We start from the raw sequence: 16,915 nt of genomic DNA, 5'->3' as shown, positions 1-16,915 counted from the left end.
TCCATCCATCCATCCATCCATCCATCCATCCATCCATCCATCCATCCATCCATCCATCCATCCATCCATCCATCCATCCATCCATCCATCCATCCATCCATCCATCCATCCATCTATCTATCTATCTATCTATCTATCTATCTATCTATAAAGATGTAAAAAAAAACATACATTTTATTGTATTACCATTTTTATTAGCTTTATTTTTTGTACTATTATTTTTTCCTTATTTGTGATTATTCCAAGCTGATTATCAGATCCTAGGGCTGGGCGAGTATATCAAAAAAATTTAAAAATGTAACCGATCTTGATTAATATCACCATTTTTCACATTGTTTTTAACCTGTCAGTTTTAAAACATTTGTACTAAAAAAAACTTGCGACTTTCTGCATTTAGATTCTGTTTTTAACGAACATTACAAGTGTGCGATTCCAATGATGTGTAAATCTATGATTCTGTTTAGGAAAAGGTCGACTCCGATTGGCTGTTCCTCTGTGGGGTTTTTTTTATGCAGGCGCATCTAAAATTATGTGACTGTCACAATTAAGACGGTCAACTATATGAAAGAAGCACCGATAGCCGTATCATTGGTCCACAATTTTAACGGGACCGTTAAAATTAGGAACCGGTACCAAAAAATACCGGTACTGGGTATCAGTGGTGGGCCGTGCGTTTCCCACCTAGGCCATGAGTGATGTCCGACTTCAATGATTACCTCTCAAAATACCATAATTGATGTCACCACATGAAATACTATACAGGAACACATTTACGCCCTACTGCGCATTGAAACACATCAACAGTGTACAAAACGGGTTATTTTCTGGCGCAATTAAAAATCTATTAACACGCATCAGAAATTAAAACATATATTATGTGGTACTGTCAAAATTAAAATTGCAAAAACCATTAAAAGTGAAAAAATTAAATATTTGAACTCACAATTTATAGAACCTACTCGACGCCGTAATGAGCATTTCCCCATTTCATCTCCAGAACAGCTAAGCTAGCTTCCGGGGTTGGCCGACATCGTCTCACAAGATGTTGTTTCTCTTTAAATATCCTTCTTGAAAATGGCCTTGCAAATATATATCTGCCACCTAATCAACGTTTTGTTCTCCTTCTCTACTATCCCTGTCTGGCTACGGCGCAACACTTCCTGTTTCCTGCTAAATAGAAACTTGTGAATGGATACTCACTTTGGAATAACAAGTGAGTATCCAATCACAGTCTCGTTAACATCAGGCTACTTAGATAGGCTACTGTCAACGGCTTGTGATCTGATTGGCTATCGCAACTGTCTGTCAACTGTATGTGTTCTCAAATTCATTCGCTAACGGTCCCGTCCCGATGAGTATCCAATCACAGGATGCGTAAATGTCATGTTCAACGTGAGGCCATCTGGAAGGCCTTACTGACAACAACTTGTGATCTGATTGGCTATCGCAACTGTCTATCAACTGTATGTCCACGATCGCTTACAGTGCACGGATGCCGGCATTGTTGATTCTGAAGGCCTCGGGCAGATTTTGTACAGCATGGCTACATAAGCTAGCTGAATTCTGATTGGATACAAACTAAAACTAAAAACAACAGCACTGGAACGAACATAATATGACATGAAGACAATATAAATACTTTTAGATATTTAGGGAAAGTAAATAAAAAAATAATTGTATCTTTAATTATGATCATGATTTCTGGTTATGTTAGGCCCACCACTGCTGGGTATATTTCCCTACTTAAAGTTATAGCTGATAAAGCGTATTACAATTACTACTTCCATCCATCTATCACAGTATCAAATTATTTTCACAATTTTTTTCTCTCATTTTTCCGGTTGTTTTTGTTAGATATTTTTTCGACAATATGCTATGGGCCAACAAAACTCTGGCTGTGTGGCGTATATGGCCCCCAGGCCGCACTTTGGACACCACTGTGTTAAATAAATAATGATCTTTATAAATAACACATGGTTTTATATAACTTGATAAGGTTTGGACATGTTAAAATGTAAGTTGGTTAAATAAAACTATTGAACATGATTAAACCCAGAGTAAGATTACTAATTCAGGGTTAATTCTTGAGTGGGCCCCCAGGCGTCTCTGTACTGGAAAAGTTGGGCCCCGATGCCAAAAAGATCTGCTGTTTTTAAGAACCTACTACAAAAAAGCGACTTAATATCCTCTATTTCAGGGGTCCCCAACCTTTTTACCACCAGGGACCGGTTTAATGTATGCATTACCAGCTTTCCAAGTGTGGCAAATAAAAACAGCAAGAAAATTAGAATGAAAAATAAATTCACTATAACACTGAAGTAGTGGGAGCCCTGGGCCTGTTTCTTTGCGAAGAGGTGGTCCCTGGCACGTTGATGGCATATACTATATACCAGTGTTTCTTAACCATAGGACCGGGGCCCAGTGTTGGGCCGCGAGCGCCCCCTAGAATGTAATATATGTGTTTTTCAGCTGTGGTCTGTATAGGCAGCAGCGGTACTCAGTTGTAATACACTTTTCCAACACTTGTGGCAGTAATGACAATATAAAACAAACAAAAGAAGTCTGTCGCTAATGTCATAGAGACATTTCTAAAGCGCAAAAATTATGACTAAAGTGGTGAAGCTGTATTTTCATTTGCACTTGAATTTTATTGACAGTTTAGTTAAGAAACATTTATTATTAATTTAGTTTATTTATTTTACCACAACATAATACATATTGTATGTCAATGTATTGTTTATTTGGTTAGTACTTCTTCTTCTAATCAGCGTGATCTGAGCCTAAGGTTTATTTGTTTAATTAATAATATAATATTTGTGATTAACACATGCTTTTATATCATTTGACAAGGTAGTAAACTGTAAGTTGGTTAGATATATTTATTGAATATGATCAAAAACAAGAATAAGATTACTAATTCAGTGTTAATATTGGAGTGGTCTCCTGGCTCATCTGTAGTGGAAAAGTGGGGTCCCGAAGTCAAAAACGTTAAGAACCCCTGCTGTAATACATTGACCCTGCAGGGCACTGCAGATGGAAATTAGCCTTTGACTACAATCTGGCACATTAACATTTTATACGTCAATTAATGTGCATTATTACATGTACTGTAACAAAGGATTTGTACATCTGTTAACAAGCTTATTGGTGTATTTAGTGGGACAGGCGAAAGTTAAGGCACAGAAAATGTGGTAGTTTATAAATTAACTAGAAAATTCCCGCAGAAATTTTGATGGGCCTGCTATCTGTGCCCTGGACCTCTGGCCGGGGGTCGTCGGAAGCCGCCGTACTTTTAAGATGGTGCCGAGTGTCTGAATCCATGAGGTGTAACTGTACAAAATGAGCTATAGAGCTAGCCTAAAACATCAGCATGCTTACATTAAAATGTAACACTTAGCATGTGTGCTAACGATGGCATGCTAACAGTTAGCATGTCTCAGATATCAAATAACACGGCTGTAAGATATGGCTGCGGAAGTAGAGAAAAAAGTGAAAAAACAGCCAAAAAAAATGTTTGCATGCTAACGTTAACAGTTTTTGATTGATTGATTGAAACTTTTATTAGTATATTGCACAGTTCAGTACATACTCCGTACAATTGACCACTAAATGGTAACACCCGAATACGTTTTTCAACTTGTTTAAGTCGGGGTCCACGTAATCAATTCATGGTACAAATATATACTATCATCATAATACAGTCATCACACAAGTTAATCATCAGAGTATATACATTGAATTATTTACATTATTTACAATCCGGGGGGTGGGATGAGGAGGGTTTGGTTGATATCAGCACTCCAGTCATCAACAATTGTATCATTAGAAAAATGGGCATTGAAACAGTGTAGGTATGACTTGGTAGGATATGTACAACGAGCAGAGAACATAGTGAGTTCAGATAGCATAAGAACAAGTATATACATTAGAAATACATTTAATTATTTACATTTGGTTATTTACAATCCGGGGAGGTGGGATGTGGAAGGGGGAGGGTGTTAGTCAAGGGTTGAAGTTGCCTGGAGGTGTTGTTTTAGTGAGGTTTTGAAGGAGGGTAGAGATGCACTTTCTTTTACACCTGTTGGGAGTGCATTCCATATTGATGTGGCATAGAAGGAGAAAGAGTTTAGACCTTTGTTAGATCGGAATCTGGGTTTAACGTGGTTTGTGGAACTCCCCCTGGTGTTGTGGTTATGGCGGTCATTTACGTTAAGGAAGTAGTTTGACATGTACTTCGGTATCAGGGAGGTGTAGCTGATTTTATAGACTAGAGTAGTTAACAAGTGTCACGTACCAAGTTATTTGACTGCGGGGTAAACGGAAGCAAATTTAGCTCAAATAATATCATGCTTATGTGAGCATGCAAGCAAGCTAACGTTAGCATGCTATCAGTTAGCTTGTGTTGAAAGTAGGCAAGCGTGTGAACAAAATGAGACGTTAAGCACAGAGCTACGTGAAAGTATGGCTGAGCTACAAGAGGAGGTAATCTTGTCTTTTTGCCATTTGTCTCCGAGCAATCGTCCATTAAAAGGGTATGCACCCATTAAATTGGCCCATTTTTTTTTAAATTCGTGAATAGCGTCACCATGGTAACACGAAATGTTGCCAACTTAAAGTACCGCCGTAAGCGCAAGTGAGACCTTTACGACGGTATAACATATGTGGGGGTTTGTTGGCTGATTCGTCTAGTATTAATCGTAAGAGAAACGAGCGTAACTATAATAATAAAAGTTGAAGTATGAGCAATAGTAATATGGGCTGCTTGCATTGCAGCAGGCCCATAATTAATGTTTCCGTGCGGCCCAGTAGCAAATGCATCACAGACCGGTGGTTGGGGACCGCTGCTCTATTTGACTGAAATAATAGCCAAAAGATGCTCCATTTTAGGAATGTGCCACAAAAATGTTAGTCACTGTAAAACCATTTTTATAACTCAAATTAGGGCTGGGCGATATATCGATATACATCGATATTAGGGCTGCAACAGCTATTCGATTAAATCGATTAAAATCGATTATAAAAATAGTTGGCGATTAATTTAGTCATCAATTCGTTGTATCTATGCTATGCGCATGCGCAGAGGCAATTTTTTATTTTTTAAATTTTTTATAAACCTTTATTTATAAACTGCAACATGTACAAACAGCTGAGAAACAATAATCAAAATAAGTATGATGCCAGTATGCTGTTTTTTTCAATAAAATACTGGAAAGGATAGAAATGTAGTTTGTTTCTTTTATCCGATTATTATTCGATTAATCAAAGTAATAATCGACAGATTAATCTATTATCAAATTAATCGTTAGTTGCAGCCCTAATCGATATATCGATATACATCGCGGGTTTGTCTCTGTGTGATATAGAAAATTACTATATCGTGATATTCGAGACTTTTAGCTGCGGGCATTACACTACAGGCTCTTCTCACTATTTCTTGTCTCTCCTTCTCACAGAGACTTAAAACAAGCGCACCTTGTTACATACGTGACATACTGTCGCGCGTGCAACGTCATACGCTCTCGCCGAGCAGAGAGGTAGCGGCATGGTAACGTTAGCTGTGTTGCTAGCGGAGTGATGGGACCGTGGGAGTGGTAATACGAGAGAAAGAAGGTGCGAATCTGGAAACAAATGAAGGAAGAATTAAGTTCAAGAAAAACAGGACGGGGTCCATCGTCTGGCGGTGATTTGGCTTCAATTGGGAAGATGTTGAACAGACAACCGTAATATGTCAAGCATGCGGCAAATGCGTTGCTACAAAAAAGGGAATGAGGAGTGCTTGAAACTCCGCATGTCAACATCTCGGCCGGTGCCACACCCACAAAATGCCCAAGCAACCATTTCCAGATCAATACCGTATGAAAAAAATAGTCAACAACAGAAGAAGATAACGTCCGCAGGAACCTACCACATAGCGAAGGACATACACTATTTGATTTCCTATTATGCAGCTCATTTTTATTTGACAGTTATGGAAATATCTTGTGTGACATCATGCACAAAAGTGCACTTTATTTGTTTTAAACTATTGTAGTGGCGTTCTGTACAAAAAGTGCACTTTAATTTAGTGTTGTTTTGATTTGTCATCTTAGTGACATCATGCACAAAAGTGCACTAATAGCTTGTTTTAAAATGTCTCTAACAATCTTGCACTTTCTGTTTTGGAAATGACATGAATGTTTGTGCCACTGCTTAAAGGCCTACTGAAAGCCACTACTACCGACCACGCAGTCTGATAGTTTATATATCAATGATGAAATCTTAACATTGCAACACATGCCAATACGGCCGGGTTAACTTATAAAGTGCAATTTTAAATTTCCCGCTAAACTTCCGGTTGAAAACGTCTATGTATGATGACGTATGCGCGTGACGTCAATCGTTGAAACGGAAGTATTCGGACACCATTGAATCCAATACAAAAAAGCTCTGTTTTCATCCCAAATTTCTACAGTATTCTGGACATCTGTGTTGGTGAATCTTTTGCAATTTGTTTAATGAACAATGAAGACTGCAAAGAAAAAAGTTGTAGGTGGGATCGGTGTATTAGCGGCTGGCTGCAGCAACACAACCAGGAGGACTTTGACTTGGATAGCAGACGCGCTATCCGACGCTAGCCGCCAACCGCACGGATGATCGGATGAAGTCCTTCGTCGCTCCGTCGATCGCTGGAACGCAGGTGAGCACGGGTGTTGATGAGCAGATGAGGGCTGGCTGGCTAATGTTTTTAGCATAGCTCTGTGAGGTCCCGTTGCTAAGCTAGCTTCAATGGCATCGTTAGCAACAGCATTGTTAAGCTTCGCCAGGCTGGAAAGCATTAACCGTGTATTTACAGGTCCATGGTTTAATAGTATTGTTGATTTTCTGTCTATCTTTCCAGTCAGGGGCTTATTTATTTTGTTTCTATATGCAGTTAAGCCCGATGCTATCACGTTAGCTCCGTAGCTAAAGTGTTTCGCCGATGTATTGTCGTGGAGATAAAAGTCACTGTGAATGTCCATTTCGCGTTCTCGACTCTAATTTTCAAGAGGATATAGTATCCGAGGTGGTTTAAAATACAAATCCGTGATCCACAATAGAAAAAGGAGAGAGTGTGGAATCCAATGAGCCAGCTTGTACCTAAGTTACGGTCAGAGCAAAAAAAGATGCGTCCTGCACTGCACTCTAGTCCTTCCCTCTCACGTTCCTCATCCACAAATCTTTCATCCTGGCTCAAATTAATGGGGTAATCGTCGCTTTCTCGGTCCGAATCGCTCTCGCTGCTGGTGTAAACAATGGGGAAATGTGAGGAGCCTTTCAACCTGTGATGTCACGCTACTTCCGGTACAGGCAAGGCTTTTTTTTTATCAGCGACCAAAAGTTGCGAACTTTATCGTCGATGTTCTCTACTAAATCCTTTCAGCAAAAATATGGCAATATGGCGAAATGATCAAGTATGACACATACAATAGATCTGCTATCCCCGTTTAAATAAAACAATTTCATTTCAGTAGGCCTTTAATAACTGTTTAATAAATACAGTATTGGTAAATTGTGATTTCCCTCTCTGCATGAAAGTTTAAAATGAGCATATATTAATGCAGTATGAACAAGAATGTTTTAATGTAGACACATAGAATCATCATACTGGTTTGATTATATGCATCAAGTGTTAATTCAAGGCTGAGGCAAAATATCGAGATATATATCGTGTATCGTGACATGGCCTAAAAATATCGAGATATTTATAAAAGGCCATATCGCCCAGCCCTAACTCAAATCCAGTTGAGTAACACTCAGCTACAAAGGAATGCAAACCTCCTTCAAAAGAGTACAAGGGTACCAAATATATATTTTAGAGTTCAAGAACACTTAAGAATGCACTTCTTTTCTTGTTAGGAAAAGCCAAATAACAACTTTATTGCGTTGACCAAAAAAAAGTTAACCTTCTAAACAAACTCTTGCACTAGTATGTTGTTGCTTCATAGAGCTAACAACATTTCCAAAACAATAGCCATTACAACCTTTAACATTTAAGAAATAAAAAATGCATTTGACTATTTAAGAGAGGCAGACTTACCAATATTAAGATGAAACCCTGAAGTACACACAGGCAGGCTAACACGGTAGAATAAATGTTGTGCAGTTGTACTGTACCTGAGGGCGGAACATTTAACTGACAGGTGCAAGAGCCAATAGAATTGCATGTTTTATCAACGTGACAAAAACAACCCAATCAACGTGCACTTTGATAATTAGAGGGCGGGCTCTTTAAATGGCAAACCAGTTGCATCAGTTTTGTGCCGCGGGCTTGAGATAAGGAACTCAAGATGGGCGGCAAGACGGCTCTATGCTAACATCTACTGGCGAAATGGACAAAAGACAACTGTAATGTTGTCCTTCAAGACAAAGCAGTAAGTAAATTGAAAACAATGCTTGATTAATTCACGAGAGGTATGTCTGAACGGGCTAAGAAACTTGGTTAGCCTAACCGAGTTTTGCTAACTTCACCCAAATATTTTGTAGGCTTTTTGTTGGGTTTAAATTTCCCAAAACAGAAATAATCCCTAAACAATAACATAAATTATTCCCTTTTAAACATTTGAATATCTACTGACATGAGTCAAATACTCTACGCCTAACTTAGTTTGGTTTAGAGTTGACTAAAGGTTGCCAAATTGGGGTCCGGGGGCCAAATTTGGCCTGCCGAGTCGTTTGATTTGGCTCACCAAATGTAATACATATTCATACTGAACAATAACACATAAATTATTCCCTTTTAAACATTTGAATGTCTACTGACATGAGTCAAATACTGTACGCCTAACTTAGTTTGGTTTAGAGTAGACTAAAGGTGGCCAAATTGGGGTCCGAGGGCCAAATTTGGCCTGCCGAGTCGTTTGATTTGGCTCGCCAAATGTAATACATATTCATACTGAACGTTTAAACCAGGGGTGTCAAACATACGGCCCGAGGGCCGCCAACAGGTTTTATCCGGCCCGCAAGATGAGTTTGCTGAGTATAAAAATGTACCTGAAATTTTTGAATGAAAGAAACCAATGTTCTACATGTGTCCACTGGATGTCGCAATAGCAATTCTTTGTATCTTTGTAGATGATGCTACATACTGTATGTACAAAACAAACCACATGATGTTAGCACGTCAGTCGAGGAAACTACATAAATAACATACTGTAATTTGATTTTGATGTATTTTTTAAATCTTGATAGATTGAAAATTTACACCAATTATCACATAATAGTATAGCGTAGTGGGTACAGCGGCCATGCCAGAAACCTGAGGGTTGCAGGTTCGCTCCCCGCCTCTTGACATCAAAATCGCTTCCGTTGTGTCCTTGGGCAGGACACTTCACCCTTGCTCCCGGTGCCGCTCACACTGGTGAATGAATGATGCATGAATGATAGGTGGTGGTCGGAGGGGCCGTAGGCGCAAACTGGCAGCCTCGCTTCCGTCAGTCTACCCAAGGGCAGCTGTGGCTACAAATGTAGCTTACCACCACCAGGTGTGAATGAATGATGGGTTCCCACTTCTCTTTGAGCGCTTTGAGTATCTAATAATAGAAAAGCGCAATATAAAATCTAATCCATTATTATTATTATTATTATTATAATTTCTTCAGAAAATATAAATAACGACAAATAAAGATAGAATACTATTAACCGCAACATGTAAGTGTAAAAAAAAACCCCAACAACATTATAATTTGTACAATTTCAGAAGGTGCTTGTTCTATTTGTAAACAAAGTAATCAATCGGAAGTTGTCTTGATTTTTATGTTACCGTGCTTTGATCGTACCAGTCTGGCCCACTTGGGAGTAGATTTTTCTCCATGTGGCCCCTGATCAAAAAGGAGTTTGACACCCCTGGTATAAACTCAGGAGGGGTGCCCTGATCTAATATAGATATCACATATAGGTCCAATATCAGCATAAAAAAAAGAAGTATCGGAGTATATCGGCTTGCATCTAAACTTTCCAATATTAGTTTTGCTACAAGCAGTCCTGCAGCGTTTTTACTTGTACAAAACTGGACAGCCAGTTAACATCTCAATGTCCTCCGATAATCACATTTCTTCTAATCCTGTCAAGTCATTTACAAAAGGTAAACATGCTAGGCTATAGGCTACTAGGAGCTAGCAGCTACACAACAATTAAGCACACAATAGCACAAAAGCTAGACATGTAATAATCATCGAACAATAAAACAGCACATTTGTCAAAATAAACAATTATCAAATAATTATAAATGCATATTACTTACACATACAAGGTCTACAAGGCAGGAGCATATTAGAAAAGATCCAGTAACAAATGTGTCTGCATCATTCAACTTGCTGTGTCATGAGCTTAACTTAATTAAGAACAATTAATTAGTTGAAAACAATTACCACTCCACTTCAACTTAAAGACATATTAAGTCCATTACAGACTGTTAATAATAAATAGGTTAGTGTTTCTTATACTGAGCATTGTTCTCTCTTTGAGTAATTTCAAAATTTCACATTTCTAATATTCCACACTACTAAATAAAATAAGTATGTATGATTCCTCGGATCGGATCAATATCGGTATCGTATCAGAGGTGAAAAAGTTTGGACACCCTTAATGCTCACATAATCATTGATGGCATGTTCACAAGGCTAACTAGTTGGCTAACTAGCTGCCATCTACCATTGTCATTGGTACTAAATATAGGATTTTTTTTTTTTACTATTTGTGTTTCACACTTAAAATTGCTGTGTTAGGCCCGTGGCCCGTTGTCACATCTTTACTTTGGCGTTTGGCCCCTGGAAGCAGAAAGTTTGGGCACCCCTGGTTTAGACAGACTGCACTATTTTATATTCTGGTTGCTATTGTATCAATCAAATGTATTTCACATTTATTTATGTATTTATTTAGGACACACAAGAAACCAAAAATACTCAAAGAGAAGAAAATAGCATCTCCAATACAATATTATCAATTGTAAAAAAAAAAAGTAAAAAGAAATGCAATATTCAAAGACAATTAAAAAAACAAACACATATTGTGTGTCTGAATAGCAGCAGGAATAAGCCTATAACTTCCTGCCCAATTATTTAGATATAATCTAAATATTGATCAACAATACAATTTCACCAAGTACCACCTTAGAAAAAACTTGGCTCTCCAAGTACCACCATAATAACCAACATTAAAGTACAGTAGTGTAGTAGATGTAAGTATTCATTAAAAACAAGGCAGCTGTTTTATTTAACAAGTATACTTAATATTTTTGGCCACTGTAACATTACACAGTTTGAACAGTAACACTGTGTTTGCACATAGTAAAATAAAACACTGTACTTTCATCAAGTGATTCTTTGGCATGCCACTAGATAGAGCCCGTGCTCCAATAGCAGTACACATACCACAGTTTGAGAATCACTGCAGTACATAATCACCTGGGGCCGTACTTATCAAGCTTCTCAGAATTACTCCTAAGAAGTCTGCTAAGAGTTGACTTAAGAGTAAATAAATTCTTCGCTGAAAGCTGCACTTAAAAGTTAGTTATCAAGCGTCTTACTCACACTTTCAGCGAAGTGTAGGACTGAATCTTAAGTGTCACACTCAGAGCTGAATTACAACATTACTATGTGCCGTAAATGGAATTTTAGGTGACGTAATTTCTGTGTCCATAGAAATGACCAATCACGGAAGGGAATCCGTTGTCTAAGAATAAAGAAATATCTTGGAAATATTTAAGTGGACAATGGGAGTGTATATTTTGACAATAAACTACAAAATAATACAAAACAAACTAGTCCCCGTCGGCACTCACGCTACCGCTCCCTCTCTTCTGTCGCCCACACACTCACTGACGTCACTCACCTCACGGTATGTGTGTGTACGCTACTGTCATAACATTTTCTTTCCAATTCATTAATTAGGCAACTAATTTGAAACTGGTGTGGGTGGCTCTATATATACTAGCCCACTGCAGCCACATGCAGAAATCAACATGGAATCGAAAAGTATTAAATCTGTGACAAAAATAATACCCGCTCTGTCTAAACGATACCGTTTGATCAGCTGCTCGTCATCAAACAAATCCAGAACATCGTTCCGCTCCCTGAATGTTCGCGCACGTCTCTCTCGCCTCAGTGCCATCCCCTGCTGGCAACTCCTAACCACTTAAGACACCTCTAAAGGTCTCTTAAATATCGTGAAGAGTAGGAGTGATTCTTAGACTTAAGAACGTTGATAAAAAGCTTTTATTCTTAAGTTTGAGAGTAGGACTAAATTTCGCAAATTCTCAGGACTTAAGTGTAAAATGGCACTCTAAGAAGCTTGATAAGTACGGCCCCTGATATCTAAAAATGATGTGTATTATTACAAGATACATACATATCATATATAATTACATCAACATATACTCAATATAGTATACCCACTTTAATTTAATCAAATTTGTATTAAAATATTACATTTTAAAAAGATATGTTTCCTCCTCCTTGATGTATCTATCTTTTTTTTTTTTAAATTTAAAATTCTGATTACTTCATTAATTTGATTCCCCTGAGTCCCCCCACAAACATATATGCACATACTTTTAAGTATTGTTCACACAAGACTGCTTTAAAGTCCATTTAACCCCGAGGTTATATTTCCCTCTATCTTTGAAAATGTTTTGGACATTTGGTGATAGTAGATTATTTCAAGCTTTCAGTGTTCTGTATGCAGTTTTATATTTCGCCAGATCCATGAATTAAATTATTTGTGATTTTTCAAATACATTTGTTTGTTCTCGATAGCCAGTATTATTTATTCATTTTATTGCTCTTTTTGGCAATGTGCATATGTTGTGTAATGTGCTAAGTATCTCCCCAGAATTCCATGCAATAATCAACATAAGGCACTAGTGTACAATATAGTATGCGGTTCAGGTTATGTTTTGTTTTTCCTAATATTCCAATGTTTGTTTTCTATTTACCACGGTACTGTATGTACATACACAACTGTTATAAATTGTTTCTGCAGAACCGGTATATCAGAGATATGATATTTCTTAACTTTATCACCAACCAGATGGTCAAATACTAATGAATTCTCAAGTTGCTGGGATGGCTGTATTATTGGAAGCAAGACTCTCAGTGGCCAACCTTCCTGAGGATATCTGTGGACCCCAGCAGACTTTGGTAAGGCCCTCTTGGTAGAATTGAGTGAAGCTCCTGAAGTTAGAAGCATTTGTCATGTCTCTCCAGAGGCTCGTTTTCTTTAAATATTAATAATCATATATAGAGTAACCATATGAGCAGAAGTGTAACTTATTACTACACAATAATCCTCTGGCTGCTCAATAGAATATATATCCATCCAGTTTATAAAAATCTGAAAATTACCTGAATTGCTTTGTTGTTCGTAGTCTGTACATGTCTAAGTTTCGAAATATTGAGGACTTGACCTGCTCTAGCAGTGGCCCCTGAGTTATTACTAAAAACAGGTCTGAATTGTGAGGATATAAGCATGCATAGAGCAATAAAACCAAAAACAAACCTTTGAGTAATTTATTTGGATTTCAAAATATTAGGGCTGTCAAATGATTTTTAAATCAGATTGATCAAATTTGGAATTTGGACTAATCAGGATCTCACTTCCGTAATTGAAATTAACTTAAAAAAAGACCCCAATATTTGTACACAAATGCAATTTTATTTTCAGAATTTCATCAAGGAATGTTTTTAAACGTTTCCCTTGAATGCATGTCATATATTTGCACAACATTTGATAAAAAGTTTATCTAGAGTCCTTTCAGACTTTTGGATTGAAATTTGCCAGCGTGCACACCAGCGGGTGTCTCCTCATTTGTTTTTTTACTGACGTATGCATTGATCTGGTCACTGTCAGTATAACACTTAAGGTAAAAGAGCTGGTACGGTCAAAATAAAGTGCATGATTAATCCAAGTGTGTACATGATTAATGCAATATTTATTTATTTATTTAAATGAGTTAACTCGTAAATTTTGACAGACCTAAAAATACTATATAGTACAGTAGAAATATGCTTATACAAATAATCAATAATCAAATGAATACTATTACAAGCATGTTGCATTCAGAAATACACAAACCAGATCTAACATTCAGTGAATGAGAGGAATAGCAAATAATTGTCTTCTTGACCCAAATATATGGCGGGATATCATGGAAAGACATGTTCATGGTATGTTCCACTGAAAAAATTAAGAAGTGACTGACATCGAGAAAACATACCAGTTGCTGGAAAAAGCTGGCCTGAAAAACAGCACAGAGGGACTAACATTGCAGCACATTGCACATTGCATATATATTATATATATGTATATGTATATACTATGTATATGTGTATGTATATATATATATATATATATATATATATATATATATATATATATATATATATATATATATATATATATATATATATATATATATATATATATATATATATATATATATATATGTATGTATGTGTATATCCATATATGTATATATATATGTATATGTATATTTATATATATATGAATATATGTATATAATATCATATGTGGTCTCGCACAGTGATGTACAGTTATCTGTAAAACTCCTCAGTGGGCATAGTTGCTGAGATCAGATCATCTCTGGACCTCCAGCTGACTCTCTTAGAGGTCCTTTAGTGGACTAATGATCGAGTTATTGATATGAACAAATGTCTGCAATGACCAACGGCCATTTTTCAGACTACAGCGTTACTGACGAAGCGAATCCTTTGGGAGTAGATCAAATCAGCAAAATAAAGAATAAGGTTGACGTTGGAAAAGACGGCAATCACCAACTTGCTGTCCCAGGGACATTCTCCACGTGGACAGTTCTCAGGACGATCAGTAGAGCTGTATTTTTTGTCAAAGCTGAAGATGGGCCAAATCAGTGCGGTACTGAGGTAGAGAATCACAGCCATGAAAGTGTAGATGACCACAAACCGGTCATAAGGGAACCGCAGGGCAGAGGTCTTCCCGGATATTGCAGCTAAGACCACTAACACAGTGATTGAGAAGCACAAGCTGTACACAACCACACAGTACTCAGTAGCTATGTAGTTGTTGTACTCGCTGTAATTGTCCAGGGCTCCAAAAATTATACAGGCCACAAATCCCTGTACCACCTTGAGTAGACCAGACACGGTTGCCATGTAACCCACCACAGTTCCAGGTTTTGCCCTCGTTATGAAAACTTCAGCCCCGTAAGGAAAACAACAGAGGCTGGAGATCACAGTCACAGCAATGCGGTAGCCTTGTTCCTCACAGCCCTCGCTAGGGCACTCAATGTCGAGGAAGTACACGGGGTAGACCACAGAGGCGGTGATGTACATGAGTGTCGCCAGCATGGCAAAAGCCACTGTGAAATTATCCCACGAGATAGGCATGCAGCTGTGGAGTCTTGTAATGTCCAGGCTGAACACTACCACCGTGACAGCGAAGCAGAAGCACCACACAAACATGCAGAAGTGTCCGTAGGTGGCGCTGTAGCCTGCGCTGTGGGACACAAGGGCGATTATGGTGCAGCCGAACAGCAACTGGCACATTCGGGCTGCCCCGAGCGGTGACAACACGGCTTCTTTGTTGAGGTAGTGTCCGCCGTGGGCATCCATTGTGAATGACTGTCAAAATTCGGGGATATCCTTTTGACTCACACCTCACCTCCTACTTTGCTTTTTATAGATGGTCCTTAATTACAAAGGTCTGCAATTCCTAGTGCTGGCCATATTACATTACAGCTTCACACTTAAGAACTATGTACATTTAGTGTCCTTTATAGTTGATTTCTGTCTTAAATTAATCAACAGTGACTTTCAAAGTATGATTCTAGAATAATATTATTGCAGTCTTACTCAACTCTGTGGCATACAACCTCCAAAAAGTTGCTCTTTTCAATGTTTTCCAGTGAAATGCAGGGACAGTCCCCAGGTCATATCCATGATCAGTTGTCCAACAATAGCCTTCTGTGCCCAACAGGGGGACTTGTTTGTCGTCCTGTCAGTCAAGTTCCTTGGCATGTAATATTTTCAACGTAGCCCATATCGATCCGTTCAAATCCGTGCATATCCTAATTATCCTGTCCTTGTTGTGTGTCCTTTAACCTCTCGTAAGGACTCATCCTCTCTTTCGTCTCTCAGAGTCTAGCAGTGGCTCGCTCAGGACGGCTGTTGAAATGAAAGTCACAGCCTTGCCCAGGGTTACAGGCCCCGCTAGCACTATAAATAGGAGCTCTGTATTCCGCAGTTGGGTGGGAGGCTACATGTGGCTGGCAGTCAGGGAGTCGTCTTTCTTGGGAGCACCCAGAGAGGCTGAGTCAGAGGCTCCTGTTATAAGAAACTGGCATTTATACACAGTGTAATAACAGGGCGGAAGGCTAAGACGCCCATTAAGACAGCAATTACACACAGACCCAATGGTAAAATTATACAGGCGCAATGGTAGATTTTAGCTACTGTAAGCAGGAAGTGAACATGGATTAGTCGTTGCCAAAAATACTTAAACTTACTTGTGACACTAGTATGCTAGAATTTACTTGGTGAAAATCATCACTTATTTTTGTTTGGACATTGGGCCTCTACTGTTTGTGTAAATGTTTTCTGTCTCACGAATTTGTAAATGGCATATACATAGAAAACGTTGCGTATTTTCCTGACAGAAAACATGCTTAAACGATACATACTTTTTAATTGTATTGAATGTTACGGTTTTATAAGTTCTGACTGGATGGCAAAACATAATTTTTCCTCAATTTGTAATGAGGCACTGTAATTTATTTTTAACTTTCATTCACTGTTTTAAAATCAAGCTCAACACCCATCTTTTTAACTTCAGCAATTACTTAAACTCCCATTCATCTTATGATTTTAATTATCTTTTTAACACTGTTTATCTATCGTATTTATTA

The 16,915-nt window shown here is 38.0% G+C and overlaps 2 protein-coding genes and 1 long non-coding RNA gene across 5 annotated transcripts in view; 1 reads left to right on the top strand and 2 right to left on the bottom strand.

Moving 5' to 3' along the window:
- The window catches only part of pycr1a (pyrroline-5-carboxylate reductase 1a), a 26,192-nt gene extending 18,064 nt beyond the window's left edge, over positions 1–8,128 (bottom strand). Inside the window, exon 1 of one of the 2 annotated variants that reach the window (XM_062037288.1) lies at positions 8,057–8,128. The gene's annotated coding sequence lies outside the window, so the exon portion shown is untranslated. The remainder of the gene's footprint in view (positions 1–8,056) is intronic. The other variant, XM_062037289.1, reaches the window with a different exon arrangement.
- A 118-nt stretch (positions 8,129–8,246) lies between these two features.
- Positions 8,247–16,915, top strand: part of LOC133642997 (uncharacterized) — a 76,569-nt gene continuing 67,900 nt past the window's right edge. For both annotated transcript variants that reach the window (XR_009824630.1, XR_009824629.1), the window contains exons 1-2: positions 8,247–8,390; positions 13,045–13,154. This is a non-coding gene — a long non-coding RNA (uncharacterized LOC133642997). The remainder of the gene's footprint in view (positions 8,391–13,044; positions 13,155–16,915) is intronic.
- On the bottom strand, positions 14,663–15,623 carry LOC133642412 (myeloid-associated differentiation marker-like protein 2). The gene has a single exon (XM_062036578.1). The coding sequence runs from the start codon at positions 15,621–15,623 to the stop codon at positions 14,712–14,714; it is 912 nt and encodes a 303-aa protein (XP_061892562.1). The 3' UTR covers positions 14,663–14,711.

The sequence above is a fragment of the Entelurus aequoreus genome, linkage group LG25 (genome assembly GCF_033978785.1).
Source record: "Entelurus aequoreus isolate RoL-2023_Sb linkage group LG25, RoL_Eaeq_v1.1, whole genome shotgun sequence".
NCBI classification, from domain to species: domain Eukaryota; kingdom Metazoa; phylum Chordata; class Actinopteri; order Syngnathiformes; family Syngnathidae; genus Entelurus; species Entelurus aequoreus.
Note: the sequence above shows the minus strand (reverse complement) of the source record. Positions and strands in the feature narration are given on the sequence as shown.

What these genes read in the sequence shown, in the direction of transcription:
- LOC133642412 (XM_062036578.1), bottom strand. Translation starts at nt 15,623, where the DNA reads ATGGATGCCCACGGCGGACACTACCTCAACAAAGAAGCCGTGTTGTCA.